The following is a 26,790-nucleotide window of genomic DNA, read 5'->3' as shown; positions in this document are numbered from 1 at the left end:
TCTAACGCTCTGCGTTTCTACTGAAAGTGCTCCCTCCCTTTCAAAGCAAGAACAAGCCAAAGTTGTCCACCATTAGCACGAACTCAACACTTCACTGAAAGTCCTATCTAGCACAAAATGGCAAGAAAAAGTAGTATAAAAGGAACAAGGATTATAAAGGAAAAACTCTTCAGTGAAGTACACAAAGACTTTGTATACAAGACTGTATACAAAGAATTAACAAACAGAGTTCAGAAAAGTTGCTGAGTATAGGAGAAATAAAATTGACTGTACTGACACATACCAGCAATATATTTAAAATATAATTTTAGAAAATATGCCATTTAGCACAACTTTTAAAAATATATAGTACCTAGAATTAAATCTAACAAAAGAGACACAATCATGAAATTTTATGGAAAGCTATTTAGGAAGACCTAAGTGAAGGGGAGAACTATATTTTGATCATAGACTGGAAAGGCTGAACTTCATAAAGACAGCAATTCTCACAAAACATCCATTAATGCAATTAAATTCTAATCAAAATTCCCAATAGGTTTTTCTGTGAAACTTGATGAGCTGATTCTAGCATGTTTCTGAAATAGTCCCCAAATAGACAAGATCCTCCTAACACAGAGCAAGGCAGAAGAACTTACCTAACCAGACATCAAGAACTATTATAAAGCTATCGTAAGAAAGACAGTGTGGTATCAGTACAGATTGGTACAAATTTGCCAATAAAAGAATAAAGATCCCAGAAAGAGCCATGCATAGAAGGAAACCTGTTTTATGTCTGAGCTGGCATTGAAGATCAGTGGGGAAAAGACAGGCTTTTCAATATGGCTTTCCAAATATGCATTTGGGGGAAAAAAAGGAAACTGCACTCATTTCACAACGTGAGAGTAAAAGCAGAAAAATTTTAGATGATATATCCTTGTGAACAAGATTGACAAATTCAACTACAGTAAGTCCTCACTAAACATCATCAATAGGTTGGTTCTTAGAAATTGTAACTTTGAGCAAAATGACGTATAGCTGATCGGTGGACAACTTGGGTTGGAACTGTGAGGGTCCTCTTCCATGCAGATTTTATCCACAGCAGGACCAACCCCTTCCCCTCCCCCTCACCCACTCCCTCCTCATCCTACTCAACGTGAAGATGACAAGGATGAAGACCTTTATATTCACTTCCACTTAATAAATAGTAAATGTATTTTCTCTTCCTTATTTTTTAACAACATTTTCTTTTCTCCAGCTTACTTTGTTGTAAGAATACAGTACATAATATTAAATACACATAACATACAAAATAGGCCAGGCACGATGGCTCACACCTGTAAACCCCGCACTTTGTGAAGCCAAAATGGGAGGCTCGCTTGAGCCCAGGAGTTTGAGACTAGCCTGAAATCCCGTATCTACAAAAAACACAAAAATCAGCTGGGCGTGGTAGTGTGCACCTATAGTCCCAGCTACTTGGGAGCCTGAGGTGGAAGGATCGTCTGAGCCCAAGAAGTCAAGGCTGCAGTGAGCTGTGATCCACCACTCACTCCAGCCTAGGTGTCAGAGTGAGACTCTGTCTCAAAAAAAAAAAAAAAGAAAAAGAAAAAAACCACACAAAATATGTGTTCATCGACTGTTTCATGTTATTGATAAGGCTTCCAGTCAACAGTAGGCTATTAGTAAGTTTTGGAGAAGTCAAAAGCTATATGCAAATTTTCAACAGTGCAGGTGGTGGGGGCGGGTTGGCACTCCTAATCCCCACATTGTTCAAGGGTCAACTGTATAACAAAACCAATTTTTTTTTCCTCATGGCTATAATAAAACAACATTAATGTAACGCCATTTCACTTAAAGTTGCAGTTTCTAGTAACTTATTGACAACATTAAATGAGGACTTGCTGTATGCTGAAATTAAGAACGCCTTTCATTGAAAGGTACTGCAAAGAGTGAAAAGACACACCACCAACTGGGAAAATGTCACTGCAACACAGAACTGACCAAGAATTCATGTCCAGAATATATAAAGACCATCACCAACAAGTCAATAAGGAAAGAAAACTCAACACCAAAATGAGCCAAAATGAACAAAGGAAGAAACACGAAAAGATGCTTCACTTCGTCAGTTATCACAAAAGTGCAAATTAAAACCACAAGGAGATACCACTTTTTACCCCCAGAGTGGCAGACAACATCAGGAGTTCCTGAGATGTGTTATAGCAGTGAAAGAATGGCAATAAAACTAAATATATATATATATAATTTTTTTAAAAAAGAGTTCCTTCCTAGGCCGGGCGCAGTGGCTCATGCCTGTAATCCCAGCACTTTGGGAGGCCGAGGCGGGTGAATCATCAGGTCAGGAGATCCAGAACATCCTGGCTAACATGGTGAAACCCCGTCTCTACTAAAAAATACAAAAAATTAGCCGGGCGTGGTGGCGGGCGCCTGTAGTCCCAGCTACTCAGGAGGCTGAGGCAGGAGAATGGCGTGAACCCGGGAGGCGGAGCTTGCAGTGAGCCGAGATCACGCCACTGCACTCCAGCCTGGGTGACAGCGAGACTCCATCTCAAAAAAAAAAGAGTTCCTTCCTGAGATGTGGAGCTTGGCACACCCACTCTAAACAACAGTTACTCTCCTGCCCCTGAGCACAGGCAAGCCGGCAAGCCACTCATGCACACGTGCCTGGGGAATAGGAGAATGCTCACAGCAAACACAAGGACCAGGTGAATGGCCACCAACAGCACAAAAAATAGTTGGTGACATATTTACAAAAAGAATACGGCCTGGCAAAGACAATGAACGCATTGATAGCAACACCTAACACTGTGGGTGAAACTCAGGACATCCAGGCTGAGTGGAGAGAGCAAGCCCGTCAAGCTGTGGTGGATTCATTCGTATGAAGTTCTCACACACTCAAGATGAACGGTACATTCAGGGAGACACACGCAGGTGGCAGGGAAGAAAGACACTCAGGGCAGTGTCCGACACACAACCCAGGAGGACCAGGACCTCCAGGTCAGGAGAGAGAGCAGCAGGAGGCACACACGGACTGTTTTCCATAAAACAGGCACTGCTGCTGTTACTCAATATATTATTATTCACATCTCACACGTTTTAAATGTTTCTTTGTACTTACTGAATGTTTAATACGGTAGCAACAGCCTACCTTCCTTGGCTAAATTAGAAAGTTCTGTTTGGTGGTCCACAACGCCTTCGTTTGCTTCCTCCTCTTCAATTGTTTCCTCTTCGTCGTCCACTAAAATGGTTATCAGCAAGCATCACTGAGAGGCAACACCACTAGAATGTCTGTTACTCACTACACACTATAAGGCTTCGAAATTATTTTGCATAGCTATTACAGAAATTGAAACTGAGCTTTTAAACTTCTGAGGTTAAATTTAATTAAATGGGCAGGAAACTGGAGGCATATTTCCCCTTCCACTTCAGGCTGTGAATGACAGCCCTGGTTTTTCCACACATGGCAGACCTTCTTCAGGCCAACATACGGAATGCTGTCAACCCTCCTACCTTCCTGCAGAGCCCCACTGTGGAAAGCCCACAAGCATGCCATCTGGGATCACCGTGAAGTCATCATCGCCCATCTCACGAGGCCCACCCACATCAGCCTAACACTCTCCTTGGCTCTCCTGTCCTCCACAATCACCAGCCCAAGCCCGCTCCGCCCTCTTCAGCCCTCCAGCCCTGAATCTCACGCCTCACTCACCATAGAGATCTTGGCTCCTGGCAGAGAAAAGAGCAGCTACCAGCCTCCCCACAGCCAAACTCCCTCTGTCCATGGACCCTCTCCCCACCTGGGGGCCTGCACCATCTCTCCTCTCAGCTGGCTCTTAACTTTTCTTCTCTCACGATCTAACGTAACATCTCTCCCTTCCCACCATCAAAACTCTTCCTCATTTCTTCACTACAAGACCCCCACTGCCCACCAAGAAGGCCTAGACACCTGACCCCAACCACACAAGTCGCTGGACCTCCAGGTGCTGCCTTTCCTGACTGTACTCGACACCCTGGCAGCTTGCGACAGGCCTGGCCATCCCCTTCTCTTGGAAACACTTTCTGCCATTCCTTCTGCCTTCTGACCACTTGGTTTCCAGAGTGGAGAGTTTTGGAAAAGAAAAGTAAAGACAACCTCGGGTGGTTAATTTGGCCTTCTCTGAGTTATCCTAAGACATCTTTAGGCATTAAACAGAAGTCAAATAAAAGTCTGTTTCAATACAGTTGAGCACCACATAATGACGTTTCTGCCAACAATGGACCGCATATGCAATGGGACCCTGTAAGACTGTAATACCGTATCTTTACACTACCTTTTCTGTGTCAAGATATGTTTAGATGCACAAATACCACTATATTCCAATTACCCACAGTATTCAGGAGAGTCACATGTGTGCAGGTTTGTAGCCGGAGGCACAGGCTGCACCATCTAGGTTTGCGTAAGTACTTTGTACGTTCACATAACAACAAAATTGTCCAGCAACGCATCTCTCAGAATATATCCCTGTTGTTAAGAAACACATGACTGTACACAAATGTGCTCCTGAGAATGTGAGAAAACAAGGAAAGTGGAGAGGTCAATCTACATAAAGCCGACTGCAGCTACCAGAGTGCAGGCCAGAGAAAAGGTGTTCCTCATGAAGAAATGACCTAATCCTTTCCAGGTAACAAGAAAGACACAAACCTACTGTACTCTGTTGTGCTTCTCTTGTCTGAAAGGCCAGAGTTCAATCCATCCCCAGTGCAGGATGGTACTATCTAGAATTCAGCACCAGGCCAGGTGTGGTGGCTCACACCTGTAATCCAGCACTTTGGGAGGCTGAGGCGGGTGGATTACCTGAGGTCAGGAGTTTGAGACCAGCCTGGCCAACATGGTGAAACCCCATCTCTACTAAAAATACAAAAATTAGCTGCGTAGTAGTCCGCACCTGTAGTCTCAGCTACTCAGGAGGCTGAGGCAAGAGAATCGCTTGGGAGGGGCCTGAAAATGCCACCACAATGCTGTGCCAGTCCTGGGCCATGTGCCCTCAGGCTCCTCACTCATCTGCCACACTGCTGTTTCGTTTCTGTCATACGCACAACTGAATACTGCCAGTTTCATGCCAACAATCTGGCCAAACTCCCTGTTGACTTCCAAATAAAAATCAACACATACCAAAGATCAATTTTCAAAAATTTGGAAAAGTTAACACACTTCACCAAATCAAGCCAATAAACCCACATTGATGCTGATCAAAGAGCCGAAGGAGAAACTGCAGGCCTTACCTGGCACCTGACAGGAACCGCCACACAAACACCCAAGAAAGTTTCTCCAACCTCTCTACTCCTGCTCCCTACTCTGTCTCTAAAAATCCAGTCTACTCCTGAGGACTTCTGTACTCAATCCACATGGGTTTGGAAATAGGTCATGGCCGTGGGCTGTCCCCAGCTCACACACTGAGTGCTCAGGTATCTGTTCTCATCTGAACGAGGTTTCTCCAACATCTAAAATTCACACGAGTTTCTTCTGAAATCCCAATGGCTGGCAACCATGGGTCTACCAGAGGACATACCAGGGCCACCTCTCAAGGACAGAAACAGGCTTGGCCCTGTGCCACAGGAGCATGGGGCCCCAACACTCTCCAAGATGCACCCAAGTTTCCAAACCTCAAAAAGCAGATATGACCATGTTGCTCCAGAAAACATCCCAAGTCCTCCAGAGATACCAAAAAGTACTCTATACACTGAGAGACATCTGGATAAATACAAAGGTTGAACTTTCCAACCAGCTGAAGATGACAAGACTAAACCCCAAGTCGCCGCAGCTCTGTGTCATCTCATCAGCAGCCCTGGAGATGACAAAGATAGCGCTGAGGGGGAACAGACCTTCGTCATCAGTCAAAGATATGCTAGCTTTTCTTTTTCTTCCAGACATTCCTGAATCCTGAAAGAAAGAAAGAAAAACCACAAGCATGAGATCCAAACACTCAGAATGGGAAACCAAGACAACAGTGTCCATGGGACAGGTGGGGGGAGCCCCAGGGCAAGCCCTTTAGGCCGCCCTCAGCCTCCATCTGGGGTCGGGGCAGGGCAGTGGGGGAGCAAGGACATGATCAATGCTCACTGTGTTCAGCTGTCACTGCCAAATTAACACCCCACGTGAGACTAAGGCTATAAAGCACCAGTTTATTTTCAAAGTAGACTGAGTCTATAATGAAAGGGAGTAATAGGCCGGGCGCGGTGGTTCACGCCTGTAATCCTAGCACTTCGGGAGGCCAAGGCGGATGGAATGCCTGAGCTCAGGAGTTTGAGACCAGCCTGGGCAACATGGTGAAACCCCATCTCTACTAAAAAAAAAAAAAAAAAATTAGCCAGGTGTGGTGGCGGCATGCGCCTGTAGTCCTAGCTACTTGGGAGGCTGAGGCAGGAGAATTGCTTGAACCTGGGAGGCAGAGGTTGCAGTGAGCTGAGATCGTGCCACTTCACTCCAGCCTGGGTGACAGAGCAAGACTCTGTCTCAAAAACAAAAAAAAAAAAGAAAGGGAGTAATAGTCACAGCCTACAAATTCCTTTGGATAAGAACAAAAAGGCCCACTCTACTGGAGCTGCTTCTACTCCTCACACAGCACAGTAACAACCCCAAACTTACCAGAGAACTTTCCTGTAATGCGTCAAATCCTTTAGGTCTCAATTCTTTCCCTAGAGAGACAAGGAGCACAGTTCGTTCCCAAGGCCCCCCATGCTTGGCGAGGGCGTCTCTGCTTTCCAGGCAGGGTCCTGCTGCCTCCACCCACGTGCAGGGAAAGGAGGGACGCATGAGTTCTGCCTCCTCTTCCTCATCATCACACAGGGCAGTGGTTTTTACTAACTTGTGGCTCTATGACTTTCAGCAGCAGCCACCTCTCAGCCTCAGGTTCCTCATCAATAATGGGGAAACACAATGCCCACCCTCCTGGAGGTGTCCTCAGAGGCAAATGAAACAGTGAATACTGCCGCCACTGGTGCCGCGCACATCCTAAGTGGAGTGGCACATAACGAGTGGAGGCAGCTGCCGAAGAAACATCAAAGGAAGAACGACAGGGAGGTGTCACCCAGCCAGGCACCCAAGGATCCTCCTGCATGGCAAACACCTCAGGAAGCTCCTCACTCACTGTCCAGGGACTGAACCCCAGTTCTGTGTCCCAGAGTTTATCAACTTAGGGGTGCTGACTCACACTAGCACATCTCAAAAGCACTGAAGCATAAAACTAGGATGGCCACACAAAGAGAAATGTAACAATCAGGCAGCTGGCTGATGAGCAGATGTCCTCTGTGGGAAGCCACAGCGCCAGGAGACTGCCTGCTGAGAAAAGAATCTGAACAAACTACCACCCAAGCGTGGTGAGCCTTTTTTAAAAGGGTCCTACCTCTCCTGGAAACTTTCTGTAAATTTAAGGCCTTCTTCCTTTTTTCTTCTAATTCTACTTGTAGTTTTATTTCCACAACCTAAATGCAAAGGATTAAATGAATAAGCACGTTACTAAGGATGGGAATTACAGATGTTCTGCATACAAAACACTAAAGCACATAAGCAGAGTCTAAAAACAGTGTTTTCCAGCCTCGTCAGGTGGTGCTTTTTCATTTATTTCATACTAACTACATCCTGCCCAGGTTCTATTAGGTGGTGACGTAAGAATTAAAATTTCAAAAAAGGAAAGCAAGCGAGCGAGCGGCCGCTCTAGAAGTAACCGTGGTGGTGACTCACACTAACTCTGAAACAACACCCAGAGCCCCTCCACAGCATGAAGCACCTCAGAGGGCAGCCACAGCTGAGGTGCATCCCCTGTGCAAGACAGACGGAGGCACGAGCAGCTCATTCAAAGGCCAACGAGCAACAGCCCAGGAGAGTGCACACATTGCTGGCTCTGGTGCTCGAAAGCTTCCTAAGCAAGGTGCCCATGCTCTGGTCTCGGGAAGCGGCCTCACCAGCTCCGATGGGCTGATTCTTACGACCCCATGACAACTGCAGCACTCGCCTGTTCAATATTCGACCAAAAGCACTCTATCTCCCGGGCCGTGGAGGCGGCTATCCGTCTCAGTCTGCTCTGCTCTTCCTTCTTCCCCCTTTCTTCACGGAGCTGCTTCTCCTCATGATGGCGCACCACAGTTCTAACGAGCTGGTGAATAAAAGTGCAAGAATTGTATGTTGTACTCTATGTCATGCTGGAAAAAAAAGGATATGTAACTTTTTAAAAATCTTCTCAGACTAAAATTACATACAATTCACTGTCATATACATCCTCGTATGCTCTTAGGGTGGATTAGGAGAAACATGACTATAAGCAAAAACCACCATCAATATTTAGCTTGACTTTTCTAGAAAGTGTTTTTATATTTTTCACCAAATACACATTATTTTCCTCAAAACTAGAATACCATATTGTGCTATAATCTTCCTTTCCCATTTAATAGATGATTAACATCTCTCCATTCAATAAACAAGCGTCAGCATCTCATTTCATGAATGCTGCACCAGTTATAGAAATTATTGGGCTGCGATAATTCACATTTTTAAAGCTTTTGCTTTAAATTGTCTAACTGTTTTCCAAAAGTTTAGACACTTCACATACCCACCAACAGAACCTCAAATGGGTGGAGAGAATTAAGATGAGAAAACCTTTGGAGCCCTGAGAGCACAATGGCTGTCACCCCCACGCCCGTTCTAGGGATGGAAATGCACTCAACTACCGCCGGGACTCTGCGCACATGCCATGCTCCCACTTGGCCTCCAACGGGGCTCACTGTCGTCAACACAGGCCCTGATCGGGGTGGGCTGCTCTGCGGCCTCTCCCTGTCTACCCCAGCGAGAGGCAGGAGGCACGGGGAAGGGCAGGCTTGGCTGCAGGTGCATCACTCAGCTGTTGAGAGATGGCCCCGGCCTGTGCCCTGTAGGTGCTGCACTGCTCTTCAGCCAACCCCACCAGCTCCCACTCTAGCCCATCGGCCAGCCCCCACCCATCCAGCCCGGCATCCACATGCCCAGCCTGGCATCTACACGTCTGGCCTCCTGCCCTATCCAGCCTGGTGTCCACCATGTTCAGGACTGTCTTCTTTGTGGAAAGGCTGGTTTAAGGAAGAATCTGGGTTTTTCTGGAATGCTTATGAATCTGACTTGAGACCCTTGACCCTCAGAACCCCACGGTTCTCACCCTGTGGTCTCAGCTTTTCTCTGCCTACCCTACATGAAGACAGCGAGGGGGAGAATTCTGGGTATGGAGTGGACAGGGCAGGGGACAGAACACAAGGCCACGGCCTTAAGAGTACAGAAAATATGAACAAAGACCCTAGGGCCCAAGAAACAGAGGCAGTGACATGGTAATGAGGAGGACAAAGAAGGGCCACGGCTGTTCACACAGTGAAAGCACAGCTGCTTCCCACTGAGGCCTGGGGTTTCTAGAAATCTACCACTTGTTCTCACTTTTCTAGTGTTAGCAGTAGGGCCTCCACAGTCTTCCAAGGACTCTGTGCCTGCTTTGGCAACAGTTAGGAGAAAAATAAATTCTCAGCCAAAATTAAAGAGAAAGCTAGACTAGAAGCCCAGGAGGAAGGGCAGGAGGCCGTGTGGCCAGGCAGGAAAGCCTAGGACAGCCCCTTGCTGTCCCTTGACTGACACCAGGTGCCTTCTAACTCTTAGCCTCTCAGCTCCCTGAACAGCCCCAGCCACCAGCCCGAACCTGCGGCACTGCAGGTATCCTAACTCTAACTGCCAGGCAAAGCCAGGCAACAAAATGAAGCTAAATCCACACCAGTGCTCAGTGGGGGAGGACAGGCTTGATCCCAACAACACATGCTGGGCTCTGAAGACACTACCTCAGAGACTTAATTACACAGCACAGTTATTCTCCAAACAATAGGGAAGTATCCTTCCCAGACTTCACAAGTTAAGGCCTCTAGAGTGAGTCTGCCAGGCACAGTGGTTCACGCCTGCAATCCCAGCACTCTGGGAGGCTGAGGCGAGCAATCGCTTGAGCCCAGGATTCAAGACCAGTCTGGGTAATGTGGCAAGAAAAACAAAATTAGCTGGACACTCCAGCCTGGACAACAGAGCGAGACCCTGTCTGGGAAAAAAAAAAAAAAAAAAGTGGGTCTGGAGTCCTGCCCACCACTTACATCACTGCAAACTCGAGCCCCCACCAACGCACACAGCACAGCAGCTCCACGCATTCCAACCCACCTTCTTCGCAGCAGCCACCTTCCACCTCCTCTCCTGGGCAAAGTCTGTGGCCATCCACTGCATCTCCTCCAGCAGATAGTCCCAGTGGGACTTGGGGCGTGGGGCCTCCTGCAGCTTTGGCAGACGCCTCTGGGACCACAGACCTGTCTTCCTCAGCTCCGCAATGCGCTGATGCACCTGGTTCTCCTGCAGGTGATATATGGGGGACGGTGGGGTCGGCATGTGATGTGTTCCACCAACTCAGACCCCAGAAATTTGAAGCCCTACTATGCAAAAGTCTCAGTCAGGCACTAAGGAAGAGAGAAAGCACAAGGTCCCAGTTTAATATCAAAGGTAAGACTCGAACACAAAGGTCAAAGTGGTTCTAGGAGAGGCCTAGGAGCATGTGACCCTTCCAGGAGCCTTAGAAGAAGCTGGAGCAATAGTCCTGCCCCAGCTCTATAAAACAGACTAAAACTTTAAAACCTCATGTTTCTACCAAAGTGTTGACATGGGAAACCATAGGATGCCTGGAATTTGCTTCTAAATAATCTGGAAAGGAGTGGGATAAATGAAATGAGACTAGCTGCATATTGATCACTGTGATAAAATCAGATAATGGGGAACATGGGGTTTATGACACTCTATTTTGATACACATTTCTTTTAATTCCCCTAATGAAGGTGAACAAAATAAATGCTTAGTCATCCAACCCAAAGTAAGTGCTAAGGGCTGGGCAGTGACTCTCAAGCACAGGGCTGCAGACTGGTGGCTGCAGGGACCTCACAGCCTGCAGGGCCCCAGCGCTCAAGCTTGTCCCTCTCAGCCTGACTGCTACACGTGACCTCTCCCACCCTCATCTACTGCCCATATGAAAGCAGCCCAAGACTGCAGGCTTTATCACAAAAACACAGACTGCCTCCATGAGTCTGCTTCCAACAGAAAAGGCTAACCCTTGGTTTTCATCTTGTGTCTACTGATTCCCAAGCCATGCTGAATTGACCAGGCATTTAGTTTTATGCCATCACATTCTTGACAATTAAAACTAAATGTGCTTCACCAACTGGAGTATATTTTACAACTTTCTTAAGCATGCTTACCAGAGTTATTTGTTCTGTCAGCGTATCCTGAGAACTGTCTTGGGACGAGGTGGCATTCTGAGCAGGACTCTGTGGTTTGGGGGGGGCAGATGCCACCACCCCTGGGGTCCGGGAAGTGACTGGAGACAGTGCCTTATTGGTGGCTGAGGAGGGTCTATTTACTGGAGAGGACCGAGCAGGGCAGGGTCCTGGTCCGGAGCCACTCACAGGTGCGAGGGATGAGGTAGAAGAGGTGGGCAGAGGCCGTGGGCAGGGCGGGGCAGAGTCCACAGGGAGCCTTGTCGATGCCACTGTCTATAAGGGCAGAGCACAAGTGGAGCAAGGTGAAGAAAAGACGTCAGGGCAGCCCACAGTGCCAAATACCAGAGCGCCCACAGCACCAGAGATGCGCACTGCCAGCACCTTCCGCTGCACGACGCAAGCAAACAAATCACATCACATCCACAGGCCAACACTAACGTGTCCACAAATAATACATCCTCCCACTTCCACAAAACCAAATAGGAGTTTTCATTATGAACTATCTTTAAGCCATGCCCAGTGGCTCATGCCTGTAATCCCAACACTTTGAGAGGCTGAAGTGGGAAGATCGCTTGAGCCCAGGAGTTTGAGATGAGCCTGGGCTTTGACAAAGTAAGACCCCATCTCTACAAAAAAATTTTAAAAATAGCCAGGTGTGGTGGTGTGCGCCTTTGGTCGCAGCTACATGGGAGGCTGAGGTGGGAGGACTGCTTGAGCCTGGGAGGTTGAGGCTGCAGTGAGTCATGTTTGTGCCACCGTACTCCAGCCTGGGCAACAAAGCAAGACCCTATCTTAAGAAAATATAAAATAAAATAAAATACAAATTCAGTGTGCCTCTCTCATGGCAGACAGGCTAAAAGGGTTAAAAAAATCCTCCTCAGGCCAGGCGCAGTGGCTCACGCCTATAATCCCAGCACTTTCAGAGGCCAAGGTGGGCGGATCACCTGAGGTCAGGAGTTCAAGACCAGCCTGACCAACACGAAGAAACCTCGTCTCTACTAAAAATACAAAATTAGCCGGGCATGGTGGCACATGCCTATAATCCCAGCTACTCGGGAAGCTGAGGCAGGAGAATTGCTTAAACCGAAGAGGCGGAAGTTGTGGTGAGCTGAGATTGCGCCATTCCACTCCAGCCTGGGGAACAAGAGCAAAACTCTGTCTCAAAAAAAAAAAAAAAAAAAAAAGTCCTCCTCTTCACACCACCTCAATGACAGACTTAAATTCACAGAGAGCAGGGAAGGTGGACTGAGTGAAGGCTCACACAAGATTTAGCCCGTTCAAAAGCTGAAGGGAGACAGAACTGCTAGAACACTCTCTCTGAGTGCCCGTCCCACAACATGGGTTTGTTTTCTTCACATCTGCAGCACTGTCTCCCGGCTGGCGACAGGCTTTTGGAAATGAAGCTTTATTACAGCACAGCCACATCCACTTATGTGCTGTCCGTGCATGGCTGTGTCCACTTCTGCCACAGAAACTGAACAGCCCGCAAAGCTGGAACATTTACTACCTGGCCCTTGACTGAGAAAGTGTGCCAACCCTGGCTAACCTAGAAGTAACAGGTTCCTAATGACTTTGTAAAGCGCTTCTTTAAAATCATTTTCCAGGCTGGGTGTGGTGGCTCACGCCTGTAATTCCAGCATTTTGGGAGCCCAAGGCGGGTGGATTAGTTGAGGTTAGGAGTTTGAGACCAGCCTGGCCAACATGGCAAAAGCCCATCTCTACTAAAAAGTAAAAAAAAAAAAAAATAGTTGCCTAAGCATGCATAAGATATTATGTGCACTGCAAAATGATCAGTAAATGATTTCCTGTACTGCTGTTCTTAAGGAGAGAATATAAAGTTATTTAGAAAGCTAAATTGTGAAATAAATCATTTCTCTGCTGGAAAAAAAAAAAACCCCAGTAGGGCATGGTGGCACATGCCTGTAGTCCCAGCTACTCGGGAGGCTGAGGCAGGAGAACTGCTTGAACCCAGGAGGCAGAGAATGCAGTGAGTGGAGATCGTGCCACTGCACTCCACCCTGAGGGACAGAGTGAGACTCTGACTCAAAAAAAAAAAGATAAAATAAAATAAAATCATTTTCCACAGCTGATTTTTTCAGTAATACAGGCAGGTAAATTAAATCTAAGAAAAACCACAGAGCTGCTTTAAGTCAGTATGTGGCTTGATGTGAGGAAGTGTTCAAAATAGAATCATTTCCACAAAAACCTAAAGCAAGCAATGTAAGGCCTAGAAGAGCTCAGCTGTCCCGGCATGTGTCAACTTTCTCAAAGTGGGTGCACAAGGCTTCCCTGCAGACTTGCATAAAAGGCTCCCAACCACAGCCCCACCAGTCACTGGCTTTTCTGGCCTCTGGTTTTTTTAATCTATAAAATGGAGATAATAAAGATTCTACCTCACAAGGTTGTCAGGTAAAGGAAATAAATAATGCCAATAAATTGCTCATCACAGTGCTTGACACCACACCTCACAAGTGGTGAATAAGTGATAGCTATTATTGTTACTATTATTTCATCGTTATATACTTAAGACTTTGCCATAAATCTCAAACATAAAGAACCTGTAGGCCGGGCGCAGTGGCTCACGCCTGTAATCCCAGCACTTTGGGAGGCCAAAGCGAGCGGATCACCTGAGGTTAGGAGTTCGAGACCAGCCTGACCAACGTGGAGAAACCCCGTTTCTACTAAAAACACAAAATTAGCCGGCATGGTGGCAACATGCCTATAATCCCAGCTACTCGGGAGCTGAGGCAGGAGAATCGCTTGAACCCAGGAGGCGGAGGTTGTGGTGAGCCAAGATCGGGCCATTGCACTCCAGCCTGGGTAACAAGAGCGAAACTCCGTCTTAAAAAAAAAAAAAGAAAAAGAACTTGTAGCTTGGGCAGCATGGCAAAATCCCGTCTCTACAACAATACAAAAATCAGCCAGGTGTAGTGGTGTGCACCTGTAGTCCCAGCTACTCAGGGGGCAGGGGCAGGAGGATCATCTAAGCCCAGGAAGTAGAGGATGCAGTGGGCAGAGATCATGTCACTGCATTCCAGCCTGGGTGACAGAGCCAGACCCTGTTTCAAAACAAACAAAAACCCTGAACTCAAAGCCCACCTAGGAAATTCCTTTGTTAGTGAGGGAGAAGGCAAAAGGAAGTGAAGACTCTCTGCAGTGGGCTCCCCAAGCCCTGATGTGCATCAAATAGTGGAGAACCAAGGGGGCTGAGAGTCCTCCCCGGCCTCCCTGTCAGTGCCCTGTTGACGGCTGGCACCCAGGCTGTGGCATTTCGCTATTCCTTAGGAACCAAAACCAGTTTACTGTGGACATTCCAAAAACGCACTGGGTAAAGTTAATCAGTGGAGGAGGGGCATTTTAACTACCTGAAATGTGTATCAAGCTGGCTCAGTAACGCCTTACACATGTGTATCAAGCTGGCTCAGTAACGCCTTACACACGTTTGCAGAGCATATAGCATCCCAAAAGCAGCAAAGCAGGCGCCCGCGGAGCACGTCTGGTGGGTGGTGTGCAGCATGGTTTCGCACTCGCATGGAGCTAGGGCCAAGCCCTGCTCATCACGTCATCGCCACGTAACCTGGGGCCCCAGAACCTCTGCATATTTGTCTCCACACTGGTAGAATGGGTCACTGCCACCTACCTGAGAGTTGCTGGGCAGATCATAAGGGATAACTGACACCATGCCCTTCGCACAACATATGAGTGAGTAAGGAGGGGCCCCGGTACTAAGAGTGACAATAATAACAGTTGTCTATTATTACTATTATTATTATTATTTTTTTTTTTTGAGACAGAGTCTCACTCTGTCACCCAGGCTGGAGTGCAATGGTGTGATCTCAGCTCAGTGCAACCTTCACCTCCCAGGTTCAAGTGAGTCTCCTGCCTCAGCCTTTGAAGTAGCTTGGACTACAGGCACTTGCCACCACGCCTGGCTAATTTTTGTATTTTTAGTAGAGACAGGGTTTCGGCCATGTTGGCCAGGTTGGTCTCGAACTCCTGAGCTCAGGTGATCCACCCGCCTCAGCCTCCCAAAGTGCTGGGATTACAGGTGTGAGTCACCAAACCCAGCCCAGTTCTCTATTACTTTAATAAAGATAATATCATAGAGCCAAATAAAACTGTATTCCAAGTACTGAATTAACCAATTGTTCTAAATTGGGGGAGCAAGCTGCTAAGAGAAAATACACAAATTACAGTGTGGTGTGACACTCTGTCTAACACACAGGTAGCCAGCAAATCCTGCAAACCATTTTCTTTTTTTCCTCTATCTATTCTCTTCTCATACCTGTGGCAGGGAGGAAAGCTGAGAGGCCTGCATCTGCACCTTTCCAGGCGTGGGAACGTGGAGGGCCAGCTGTGCAGGCTGCGAGGGAGGGATGGGGAGTTGGCTGCTAGGGGGTGCAGGGATGGGAACATTGGGCTGCTGAGTCTTCACCGGGATTTGGAGCTGTGTCTGGGCCTCCACCACTTGTGGCTGCTGTGCAAACTGCAGCGCAGAGGAGAGGGCTGCAGTGGGAACACCGGCTGGGGGCAGCCTCCCGGGCAGCTGCGGCAGTGGGGTGTGCAAGCTGGCGGCGTTCTGCACAGGAGGGCCCGTGGAGGGGTCGTACTGCTGCTGACTCTGCCTCTGTCCAGCGAGCTGCGCGGCCTGCGGTGTGGGGGGCATTCCTCCTGCAAAATAAGAAAAGAGCCAAAAGCACTGATTCCCAAGTGTGGCAGCTTCTACCAATGAGTCACAAGGAGACACATCTAACACCCCGGTGCTTGTCCAAGACCCGCCACACTCACACGAGAAGTCGGCCACAACTGAGCACACACAAAAGGAAAGAGAGGCACTTGACCTTTGCAAGTCAGCATCAAGCAAAACAAGCACCAGATCACCACAGGGCACCCCCACAACAGCAGCAATTAGGAGAAACACAGGAGTAAAAATTGTTGAAAGACACTATGACAATGCGACGTGTGGCTCCCATTAGTGTGGCAAGAATATGTCTCCAGGGGCTTTGCATATGATATCGACTGGGACTCAGAGAAGTATCAATTTCAGGCACCCCACTGCAAACACGCTACCTCCACTGCCCAAGTTTGAGTCTGGTGCTGGTTTCTGGAACCGCAGTGTACCGCCTGCTCCTGAGTGGGGAGCTGGCTCTGCTGCTGGGCCTTACCTTGTGCGGTCGGCATTAGTTGCTGGAGAGGAACGCCTGCGTCCGCCCCCGGGTGCTGGAAAACTACCCCTTGGTGACCCACTTCAAGGCGAGGCCTCTTAGACTGCTCTAGAATAATTTTCAAAAAAGGTGCAGTTTGATGTAAAAATAAAACCAGAGAAGTAGTAGAAAAAAACATGTGTGTTTTTACCATCTTTGAACAGGGAGGCCTTTCTATACATGAACTAAAATCCAGAAGCCATAAAACCTAAGGCTGATAAATACAATTTCTCATTAAAATGTTGCCAATACAAGAAAAAGGCCAAGGACGAGCAACAACCTGAGAGGCAACACTGCAACGCATGTGACGGACAGAGGTGGACTCACTTAGCACTCAGAAAGCACAGGCACACATGAGGGGCATCACAAGTACACGGACGAGAGCATGGAGAGCGGGCAGTGGAGCAGACTGACAAATGCCCAGCACACAGGGAATGAGGCTGCACAGCGTGCTCAAAACTAAAGAAACCCGTATCAGAACAAGGAATTTTTCACCCATCAGATCAATGAGGATTAAATGACTTATACCTAATAAAACGATCAAAATGTGAAAGAACCAGAAATTCTTGATGGCAGTGAAAACTGGCCCCGTCCTTTTGGTGGGCAATTGAGCACCATCATTACCTAACTACATCTGCGCTTTGATCTAGCAATTTCATTTCTAGGCGTTTTTCCTTTAGATATATTGACAGACAGTCGGGCGCAGTGGCTCACGCTTATAATCCCAGCACTTTGGGAGGCTGAGGCGAGAAGACTTGAGCCCAGGAGTTCGAGACCAGCCTGGGCAACATAGTGGGACCACAACTGTACCTAAAATGCAAAAATTTTTGCATTTAGCTGGGTGTGGTGGCACGCGCCTGTAGTCCCAGCTACTCAGGAGGTTGAGGCATGAGATTTGCTCAAGCCTGGGAGGTAGAGGCTGCAGTGAGCCATGATGATGCCAATGCACTCCGGCCTGGGTGAGCCAGACCCTATCTCAAAAAATAAGTAGACACATAGACTGATATACATGTAGGAAAAAAAAACCATGAGACTACATGTTCAATCCTTAGTTCACTGTAACAGACAAAAGGTGACACTAACAGATGAACACTGACAAGGATCTGACTGATAAAGAACCAACCATCCCCATGACGGAACAGCACGGAACACTGAGAGAGGTTATGACCTGAAGAGATGGGCTCTTCAGTTAATATTCTTAGACATAACAACTTATATACGATCGCATCTCAACTTTTTCAAAGTATCACATATGTAACAATGCTTGTGTATGAAGAGAGGAAGGTCTGTGAGAGAGAATATGCGAAACATTAACAGTGGTTACTGCTGTGGCTGGGGAGTGGGCAGGTACCAAGCCAGACATAGGCTTAAGTTATACCGTACTGAACTGTTGAAGTCTTTTATATAAAAATGTATTAAGTTTATTATTTGAAAAAATCAGCTTAAAAATATGACAACTTCAGAAAGCAGATGATTTTGTGTTTAATTACACCGTGATGACTCAAGAGCCTACAAATGCATGCAGAAAACCAACATGGAATACACCTGCTCAACTGAAAAATTCCTCACTTCAGGACTCAGAAAAATTCACGTAAATATTATTCAGCTGATAATCACTGTAAGCGAGGTTAATTTTCAAAGTAGGAAGAAACCAAGTTTAGCAACTGCTCTTCAGAAACTCATGGCAACTGTACCTCGGCAGCCCAAGGAGAGGGGCGCATTCCCGAGGCCACGCTAGCCGTGCCCTGACGTAGCTGCCATACCTGTGGAGGGCATCGCCTGCTGCCTCTTAAACAGGTCCGTCTCTACTGTGCTTCCGGCCCCTGCTACCAGGCTCCCTGCGAGGGCTTGCTGCTGGGAAAAAAGATGAAAAAATGAGATTTTGATCACTGAAGGCCATTACAAGAATACACTCAAACTATCATAATTATCCCAAATATCGACCTCATTCTTTTCTAGTAACAGAAATGTTATCTACCCCGTGTCTTTAAATATACATGTGTAATGTATATTTATGTATAATAAACAATTTAAAGTTCTAACTTACCTCTGGGGGAAAAAAGACTTGTAAAAGACATAGTATTCTGGTTTTAATGGAATTTCAAATCAATGCAAACCTACAGTCCTTGGGAAACAACAAAAGGTCTAATGCTGGGAAACATGAGTTTCAGTTCTGAGACAAAGCTCAGCTGACCCATCAGTCACACTGCCCAGCATAACTTCACATCCAAAAACACCGAATAATAAAAAGGTGAAATTGCCTTTCTACTGGAAAATGACACTAAAACCCCAATTAATAACTAATTAATTTAGATCTTTTTTTTTTTTTTTTTTTTGAGACGGAGTCTCACTCTGTCACCCAGGCTAGAGTGCAGTGGCGGGATCTCAGTGCAACCTCTGCCTTCCAGGTTCAAGCCATTCTCCTGTCTCAGCCTCCCGAGTAGCTGGGACTACAGGTGCCTGCCACCACGCCCGGCTAGTTTTTTTGAATTTTTAGTAGAGACGGGGTTTCACCATGTTATCCAGGATGGTCTTGATCTCCTGACCTCGTGATCCGCCTGCCTCGGCCTCCCAAAGTGCTGGGATTACAGGTGTGAGCCACCACACCCAGCCAACTTAGATCTTTAAAATGAAATTTTTACAGTTAGCACCCTACATGAGATATAAATATGTGAGATATATAGAGATATAAATAGACAGATGTTATTTAAAATGTTTAAAGTGAAAAAAAGCCATCACCAGGCGTGGTGGCTTATGCCTTAATCCCAACACTTTGGAAGGCTGAGGTGGGAGGATCACTTGAGGTCAGGAGTTCAAAACCAGCCTGGGCAACACAGCAAGATCCTGTCTCTACAAAAAAATAAAAATTAAAATGTTAGCCAGGCATGGTGACACATGCCTGTAGTCCTAGCTACTCAGGAGTCTTGAGCCCAAGAGTTTGAGGCTGCAGTGATCTAGGACTGTGCCACTGCACTCTGCATTCCAGCCTGGGCAACAAAGCAAGAGACCCCATCTTTAAAAAAACAAAAAATGAAAGAAGCCAATCTGAAAAGGCGACACGCTACATGACCCTAACTCTGTGGTGTCTTGGAAAAGGCAAAACTATAGAGACAAAGAGACGAGTGGTTGCCAGGTGCAAAGCAGCGGGGAGGAGGTGAACAGGCGAGCATGGGACATTTCCAGGGCGGTGAAACTACAGTACTATGCTAATGACATGGCACTGAAGGTTTCACCAAGTGCAACAAATGCACCGTCTGGTGGGGGACACGGATATAAAGGAGGCTGTGCACATGGGGCGGGCAATGGGGTATGTTTAAAAATCTCTTGTTCCTTCCTCTCAATTCTGCTGTGAACCTAAAACTGCTCTTAAAAAATCATGTTTTTTAAAAGTTTACACGGGAAGCTATTGGCATGTTATTTTACAAAGACAGAAACTAGCCAACTCTTGGTCAGCACAGACTTAACCCTAACCCTTTTCCATCTGGTCATCATCCTTGCCATTAAAGTAAGTGCTAAGGACTTAATTACTAGTTGCTAAATTATTCCTTAAATCACTCAATTATATTCACTCTACTTAGTGAGACATTTTAAACGTAAAAGTTACAGATACCTCAACAAAGTAACTGTTCAGTGACAGGGAGCTGTTTGAACCAACTGCCACACAAGGGCCACCACACAGCCACCACCAGTCATGCCACAGACTCTGTACTCACACGGGGAAAAGCTTAGGAAGAGTTACTGAAAGGAAAAATCAGCCACAATACAGCATATGTAGCAGGAAGGCACTGCCATTTACATTTAACCAAGATGGAAAAGGAAAGAAGATGAAAGGGACAGAGGGAATGGACAAAGAGAGGGAGGAAAGAAAGGAAAGAATGTTTGGAAAACAATGGCCTGGCAGTGGTTACCTCTGGGGCAGCATTACAGGTGACATGATTTGTGTGTGTGTGCGTTTCTAAATTTTCCAAATGTTCTATAATGAACATGTATGACTAATACAATCAAAAGAAAAGAATATTTTTTAATAAAAAAAACTTGATATAGGGCTCCGTGTCCAGTAATGGCCAAGTACTTCCTATCGGGTCAAACATAATCCAGGTAACAAGGCCGGGCATGGTGGCTCACACCTGTAATCCCAGCACTTTGGGAGGCCGAGGTGGGTGGATCACGAGGGGCAGGAGATCGAGACCACAGTGAAACCCCGTCTCTACTAAAAATACACACACAAAAAAAATTAGTCAGACGTGGTGGCGGGTGCCCGTAGTCCCAGCTACTCGGGAGGCTGAAGCAGGAAAATGGCGTGAACCCAGGAGGCGGAGCTTGCAGTGAGCCAAAACTGCGCTACTGCACTCCAACCTGGGTGACAGAGCGAGACTCCGTCTCAAAAATAATAATAATAATAATAATCCAGGTAACCAAACCATAAACTCTAGATGAAATACAAAAAAATATGAAACGGTAGGCCAGTGATACAGGAAGGGAAGTGATATTCAAGAAGGGAATGGAACACGGTAAGGTTTCCAGTTTCATGGCATTTGGCATGAGGGCAGCCCCAGTCTGTGCTCTATGGAACAGCTCAAACCTAAAGACACATAGCATCTCACTGGCTTGAACAAGAGGACAAAGAGCAAGAGACAGATGGAAAAGGAGGAGGCCCCACATTCTCTCCCTAACCTCCACCTAAACTATGTACACAAAAATAGAATCCAAGAGAAGGCCTAAGTACTGAACTGAGTTTTCAGGTGCCTCCTGCCACAAAGGAGAAAGAGTATGCAGGTTTTTTGTTGTTGTTGTTTGGCGTTTTTTGTTGTTGTTGTTTTTTGTTTTTTGAGACAGAGTCTCGCTCTGTCGTCCAGGCTGGAGTGCAATGGTATGATCTCGCCTCACTGCAACCTCCACCTCCCGGGTTCAAGCGATTCTCCTGCCTCAGCCTCCTGAGAAGCTGGGACTACAGGTACGCCACCACGCCCAGCTAATTTTTGTATTTTTAGTAGAGACAGGGTTTCACCATATTGGCCAGGCTGGTCTCAAACTCCTGACCTTGTGATCCACCCGCCTCAGCCTCCCAAAGTGCTGGGATTACAGGCGTGAGCCACCACACCCAGCCAGAGTGTGCATTTTTAATTCAATCAAGTTAACTAAGTGTTAAAGCAAATAAACACTTTTCAGAATAATGTAACAGAACCCAGGGTTTCTACATGTCATGCACAATTGTCCAAAATCCAATTCAAACTTACTCCAAAATACAAACAAAATTACTTCAAAATACAAGCAAAAAACATGAGCCATACTCAGACACCAACCTCAAGATGACCCACCTACTAGAATAAGCAGGCAAGGATCTTAAAGTGACCTTAATATGTATGCCCAAGGACGTAAAGGAAAATATACTGCAATAAAAGACAAGAAGAAATCTTGACAAAAAAACAGAAACTATTAAAATAAAGAGCAAAATGGAGATACTAGAAGTGAAAAATACAACATCCGAAATAAAAAAAAAATTCATTGGATAGGCGTAACATCAGTGTGGAGATGTGAAAAAATTAGTCGGGGCACGGTGACTCACGCCTATAATCCCAGCACTTTGGGAGGTCAAGGCAAGAGAACTGCTTGAGATCAGGAGTTCAAAACCAGCCTGGGCAATATAATGAGACCCCATCTCCAAAAAAACAAACAAAAATTTTAAATTGACCAGGCGCAGTGGCTTATGTTGTATTCCCAGCATTTTGGGAACCTAAGGTACACAGATCACTTGAGGTCAGGAGTTCAAGACCAGCCTGACCAACGTGGCGAAAATTCATCTCTACAAAAATACGAAAATTAGCTGGGCATGGTGGCACAGGCCTGTACTCCCAGCTACTTGGGAGGCTGGGATGGGAGGATCACTTCAGCCCTGGAGGTTGAGGCTGAGGTTGCAGTGAGCCGAGAGAACGCCACCACACTCCAGCCTGGGTGACAGAGTGAGACCCTATCTCAAAAAAAAAAAAAAGAAAGAAAAGAAAAAAAAATTTAAAAATCAGTGAGCCTGAAAAAAGATTATTGAGAGAGAAGAACCAAGTGAAGGACCTGACTTCAAGACACACCCCAAGACTCCAGGAACCAGGACAGTGCAGTGCAGCGCTGGCATAAGGACCAACACACAGATAAAAAGAACTGAGCTGCGCACCAAGAATCAGATCCACACTCACACGATGTTCCACACTCACACGATGTTCCAAAGCCTCTAAGGCAATCCAATGGGGAATAGAAAGTCTTTTCAACAAATGGTGCTAGGAAACTGGATATCTACATGAACACACGGATAAACTGGACTTCATTAAAATGAGAAACTTCTGCTCAAGAAGCACTGACAGGGATGACTGTGCACCCTGCTGACTGCTCCCCGGCTGTGGCTGACACTCAGCCTGCTTCCCAGAGGACTCAGGACACACGGGTCCTGCTGCCCCTGGGTTCTGCAGAAGACACAGGAACTCCTCCAGGCACGGCACACTCAGCCTTGGTTTTCAGAATGATTTTTAGTTTTACTTTATTTTGTCTCCATGAAGGTATTATTGGTAAAGATACTCTGTCTTTTTTTTTTTTTTTTTTTTTGAGACACAGTCTCTCTCTGTCGCCCAGGCTGGAGTACAGTGGCACAAGCTCTGCTCAATGCAACCTCTGCCTCCCGGGTTCAAGCAATTCTCCTGACTCAGCCTCCCGAGTAGCTGGAATTACAGGCACCTGCCACCAAGCCCAGCTAATTTTTTGTATTTTTAAGTACAGATGGGGTTTCACTATGTTGACCACGCTGGTCTTGAATTCCTGACCTTGTGATCCGCCCGCCTCGGCCTCCCAAACTGCTGGGATTACAGAAGATACTCTTGTGTTTAAAATACAACCTTGATTTTGATCAAAAACCATTATTACAATTCTTTAAAAAAGAGAATTTCTCACAAAGAAAAAACACTCTGAAGGGAATTTAATTCTGGGTGCCCATTTAGGAGAGACAATACCAAAACAGAGCTTATCCATGGAAAACACAGCAGAAGGAAGCTCACAGAACATCTGCCACCTAAAAGGATAGATTGATGGTATTCTGAAGGTAGAAATTAAGACCAGTAGTAGTTGGCGGCTACCAGAAGGAAAATTTCTGCCCTATTTAAATAAACAAAGAAATAAACTATAAAGCCAGGTGTAGTGGCTCATGCCTGTAATTCCAGCATTTTGGGAGGCTGAGGTGGGAGGACTGCTTGAGCCCAAGAGTTCAAGACCAGCCTGGGCAACAAAGTGAGACCTCCATTTCTACAAAAAAATAAAAAAACTGGCAGGGCGTGGTGGCTCACGCCTGTAACCCCAGCACTTTGGGAGGCTGAGGCAGGCGGATCCCCTGAGGTCAGGAGTTCAAGACCATCCTGGCCAACATGGTGAAACCCCATCTCTACTAAAAATACAAAAATTAGCTGGGCGTGGTGGCACATGCCTGTAGTCCCAGCTACTCGGGAGGCTGAGGTGGGAGAATCACTTGAACCCAGGAGGCAGAGGTTGTGGTGAGCTGAGATCACGTCCAGCCTGGCAATGGAGCAAGACTCTGTCTCAAAAAAAAAAAAAAAAAAAAAATACAAACACATACGTAAAGTAACGTAAGAAACAACAGTTGGGTTAAGATCACAAAACCATAAATAATTACTCATTTTCTCTAACATCATAATCACTGAAAAAAATGCTCCAATCAGGAGGTTTTTATAAGACATAAATAACCATAATAATATTACTAGTATTTTTTTATACTATAGCTGCACTCAACACAACCACAAAACCTTCTGGAAACAAAGAGAAATACACGCAATGCTGAGCACTCTGGATTTATTTCTGGAGTTTAACTGGCACAGATTAGTTTATTATAAAAATCCTACAATTGGCTGCAAATAATAAAACTCATCCTGAAACTCTGTCTTAAACTTTATTTTTTTTGAGACAAGAGTCTTGCTCTGTTGCCCAGGCTGGAGTGCAGCGGCACAATCTTGGCTCACTGCAGCCTCTGCCTCCCGTGTTCAAATGATTCTCCTGCCTCAGCCTCTCAAGTAGCTGGGACTATGGAAACACGCCACCGCACCTGGCAAATTTTTGGTATTTTTGGTAGAGACGGGGTTTTGCCATGTTGGCCAGGCTGGTCTCAAACTCCTGGCCTCAAGTGATCCGCCCGCCGTAGCCTCCCAAAGTTTAAACTCTTTTTAGAATGGTTAAACAGGGCTTGCAAAGCCATAATAAAACTGGGGCCACAGTCTAGCAGCACTTTTAGCTAAACACAAAGTGAGTATACGGTGGGCACCACGAAGAGACTTACGCTCTCCTGATTCACTAGTGTCACTCCTAAGAGTTTTTCTAAATAGAACAGACATAACCTAAAACTAGAAAGTGGTTAGATGAATTACAGGTCCTCAAAATAATGAAGCAGTAGCAGCAGTTAAAAAGAGAATTATTAGAAGTCAATAAAATAATTATTTGTTAAGTGAAATAACAAAACAAAAAAGTATAAATTCATTTGATTCAACTGGTATATATGCAACATAACATTAAAAAATCAGTCAGGCATGGTGGCTCATGCCTGTAATCCCAGCACTTTGGGAGGCCAAGGCAGGTGGATCACTTGAGGTCAGGAGTTCAAGACCAGCCTGGCCGACATGGTAAAATCCCGTCTCTACTAAAAGCACAAAAATTAGCTGGGTGTGGTGGTACACGCCTGTAATCTTAGCTACGCAGGAAAGCTGAGACAGGAGAATCGTTTGAGCCTGGGAGGCAGAGGGTGTAGTGAGTCAAGATCGTGCCACTGCACTCTAGCCTGGACAACAGAGCGAGACTCCATTACAAAAAAAAAAAAAAAGTTGTGTTAGGATGATAAAATTATGGCAAATTATTCATTTTCGCTAACAGGAAAATGATGAAAAACTTCTACTTAGAATGGTTCTTTTTATCTTTTTATAAATAAATGTGTGCCTGTCTGTATTTTATATGCAACACCCCTGCACTCAGGATCACCTAAAAATCTTTTCGAAACAGAAATTAGTACATATGTAATAACAAATTCTGAATTTATTTCTAGAGTTTCACTAGTCAAAATAAAAATTACACAATTGGCTATCAGTAATAAAACTCGGCCAGGTGCGGTGGCTCACGCCTGTAATCCCAGCACTTTGGGAGGCCAAGGAGGGCGGATCAGGAGGAGGTCAAGGAGATCGACACCATCCTGGCTAACGTGGTGAAACCCCGTCTCTACTAAAAAATACAAAAAATTCGCCGGGTGTGGTCGCAGGGGCCTGTAGTCTCAGCTACTCGGGAGGCTGAGGCAGGAGAACAGCATGAACCCAGGAGGCGGAGCCTGCAGTGAGCCGAGATCGCGCCACTGAACTCCAGCCTGGGCGACAGAGCGAGACTCTGTCTCAAAAAAAAAAAACAAAAAACAACAACAACAAAAAAAAAAAAAAAAAAAAAAAAAAAGGGAAAGTAATAAACCTCATGCTGAATTTTTTTCCCAAAGAAATGGATGTTTTTCATTTTAACTCTTTTCTATTTTCTTAGATAGATATCCACTGTTACTTGGCCTCAAAAGTCTGTAACTCAAAATGGAGACTCCTTGGTTTTCCTCTTTTAGTCTTATAAGTAATTTTTTATTAGGAAATATATCACACATACAAAAGAAATTATAAAATATATGTAAGACTTTCAAAGCACAGTAAAATTAATCATAGAATTTAAATAGTAAGATATCATTCACTAAACAATCCATTCAACTTGTTTGGAATTTTCATAATATGATGTTGAGGAGGAAAGTGGAAAAATACATACATATTTAAAGCAGTAATAATAAAGCGATCCCTACATACTCATCACATGCCTTAAGAAATAAAAATTTTGGCTCTTGAGATTAAACTGGAAGACAAAAATAAAAAAAGAAACAAAAATTTACCCATACCTTAAAAACTCCATACACCCGCTTCTACACTTGCTATCCAAAATGTCTGTTAAACATTTCCCTAAAAAACCCTTGTGCACTGTTGGTGAGAATGTAAACTATTACAGCCATTATGGAAATCAGTATGAAGGTTCCTCAAAAAATTAAAAATAGAATGAACATATGATCCAGCAACCCCATTTCTGGGTGCACAGCCAAAGGAAAGGAAATCCGCGTCTTGAAGAGGTATGTGCACTCCTGTGTTCACTGCAGCACTGTTCACAACAGCCAAGCTATGAAAACAACCTAAGTGTCCAGCAACAGATGAACAGATAATATAGTATATACACATGGAATACTATTCGGTAACAAAAAGCA

At 45.7% G+C, this 26,790-nt stretch overlaps 1 protein-coding gene across 14 annotated transcripts in view; it reads right to left on the bottom strand.

The window, feature by feature from the left end:
• EP400 (E1A binding protein p400) overlaps positions 1–26,790 on the bottom strand; it is a 131,261-nt gene that overhangs the window by 82,877 nt on the left and 21,594 nt on the right. For 7 of the 14 annotated variants that reach the window (XM_054444814.1, XM_063646840.1, XM_063646846.1 and 4 more), the window contains 10 exons: positions 18,248–18,338; positions 16,446–16,553; positions 15,566–15,951; positions 11,260–11,553; positions 10,181–10,366; positions 7,983–8,123; positions 7,374–7,452; positions 6,617–6,666; positions 5,854–5,911; positions 3,143–3,232 (listed from right to left, as the gene is read on the bottom strand). In XM_054444814.1, coding sequence (XP_054300789.1) covers positions 3,143–3,232; positions 5,854–5,911; positions 6,617–6,666; positions 7,374–7,452; positions 7,983–8,123; positions 10,181–10,366; positions 11,260–11,553; positions 15,566–15,951; positions 16,446–16,553; positions 18,248–18,338 — 1,483 coding nt within the window. The remainder of the gene's footprint in view (positions 1–3,142; positions 3,233–5,853; positions 5,912–6,616; positions 6,667–7,373; positions 7,453–7,982; positions 8,124–10,180; positions 10,367–11,259; positions 11,554–15,565; positions 15,952–16,445; positions 16,554–18,247; positions 18,339–26,790) is intronic. The other 7 variants (XM_054444816.1, XM_054444817.1, XM_063646847.1 and 4 more) reach the window with 3 other exon arrangements.

Source organism: Pongo pygmaeus, chromosome 10 (genome assembly GCF_028885625.2).
Source record: "Pongo pygmaeus isolate AG05252 chromosome 10, NHGRI_mPonPyg2-v2.0_pri, whole genome shotgun sequence".
NCBI lineage: Eukaryota > Metazoa > Chordata > Mammalia > Primates > Hominidae > Pongo > Pongo pygmaeus.
The sequence above is the reverse complement of the archived record's forward strand: the minus strand, read 5'-3'. Positions and strand labels throughout refer to the sequence as shown.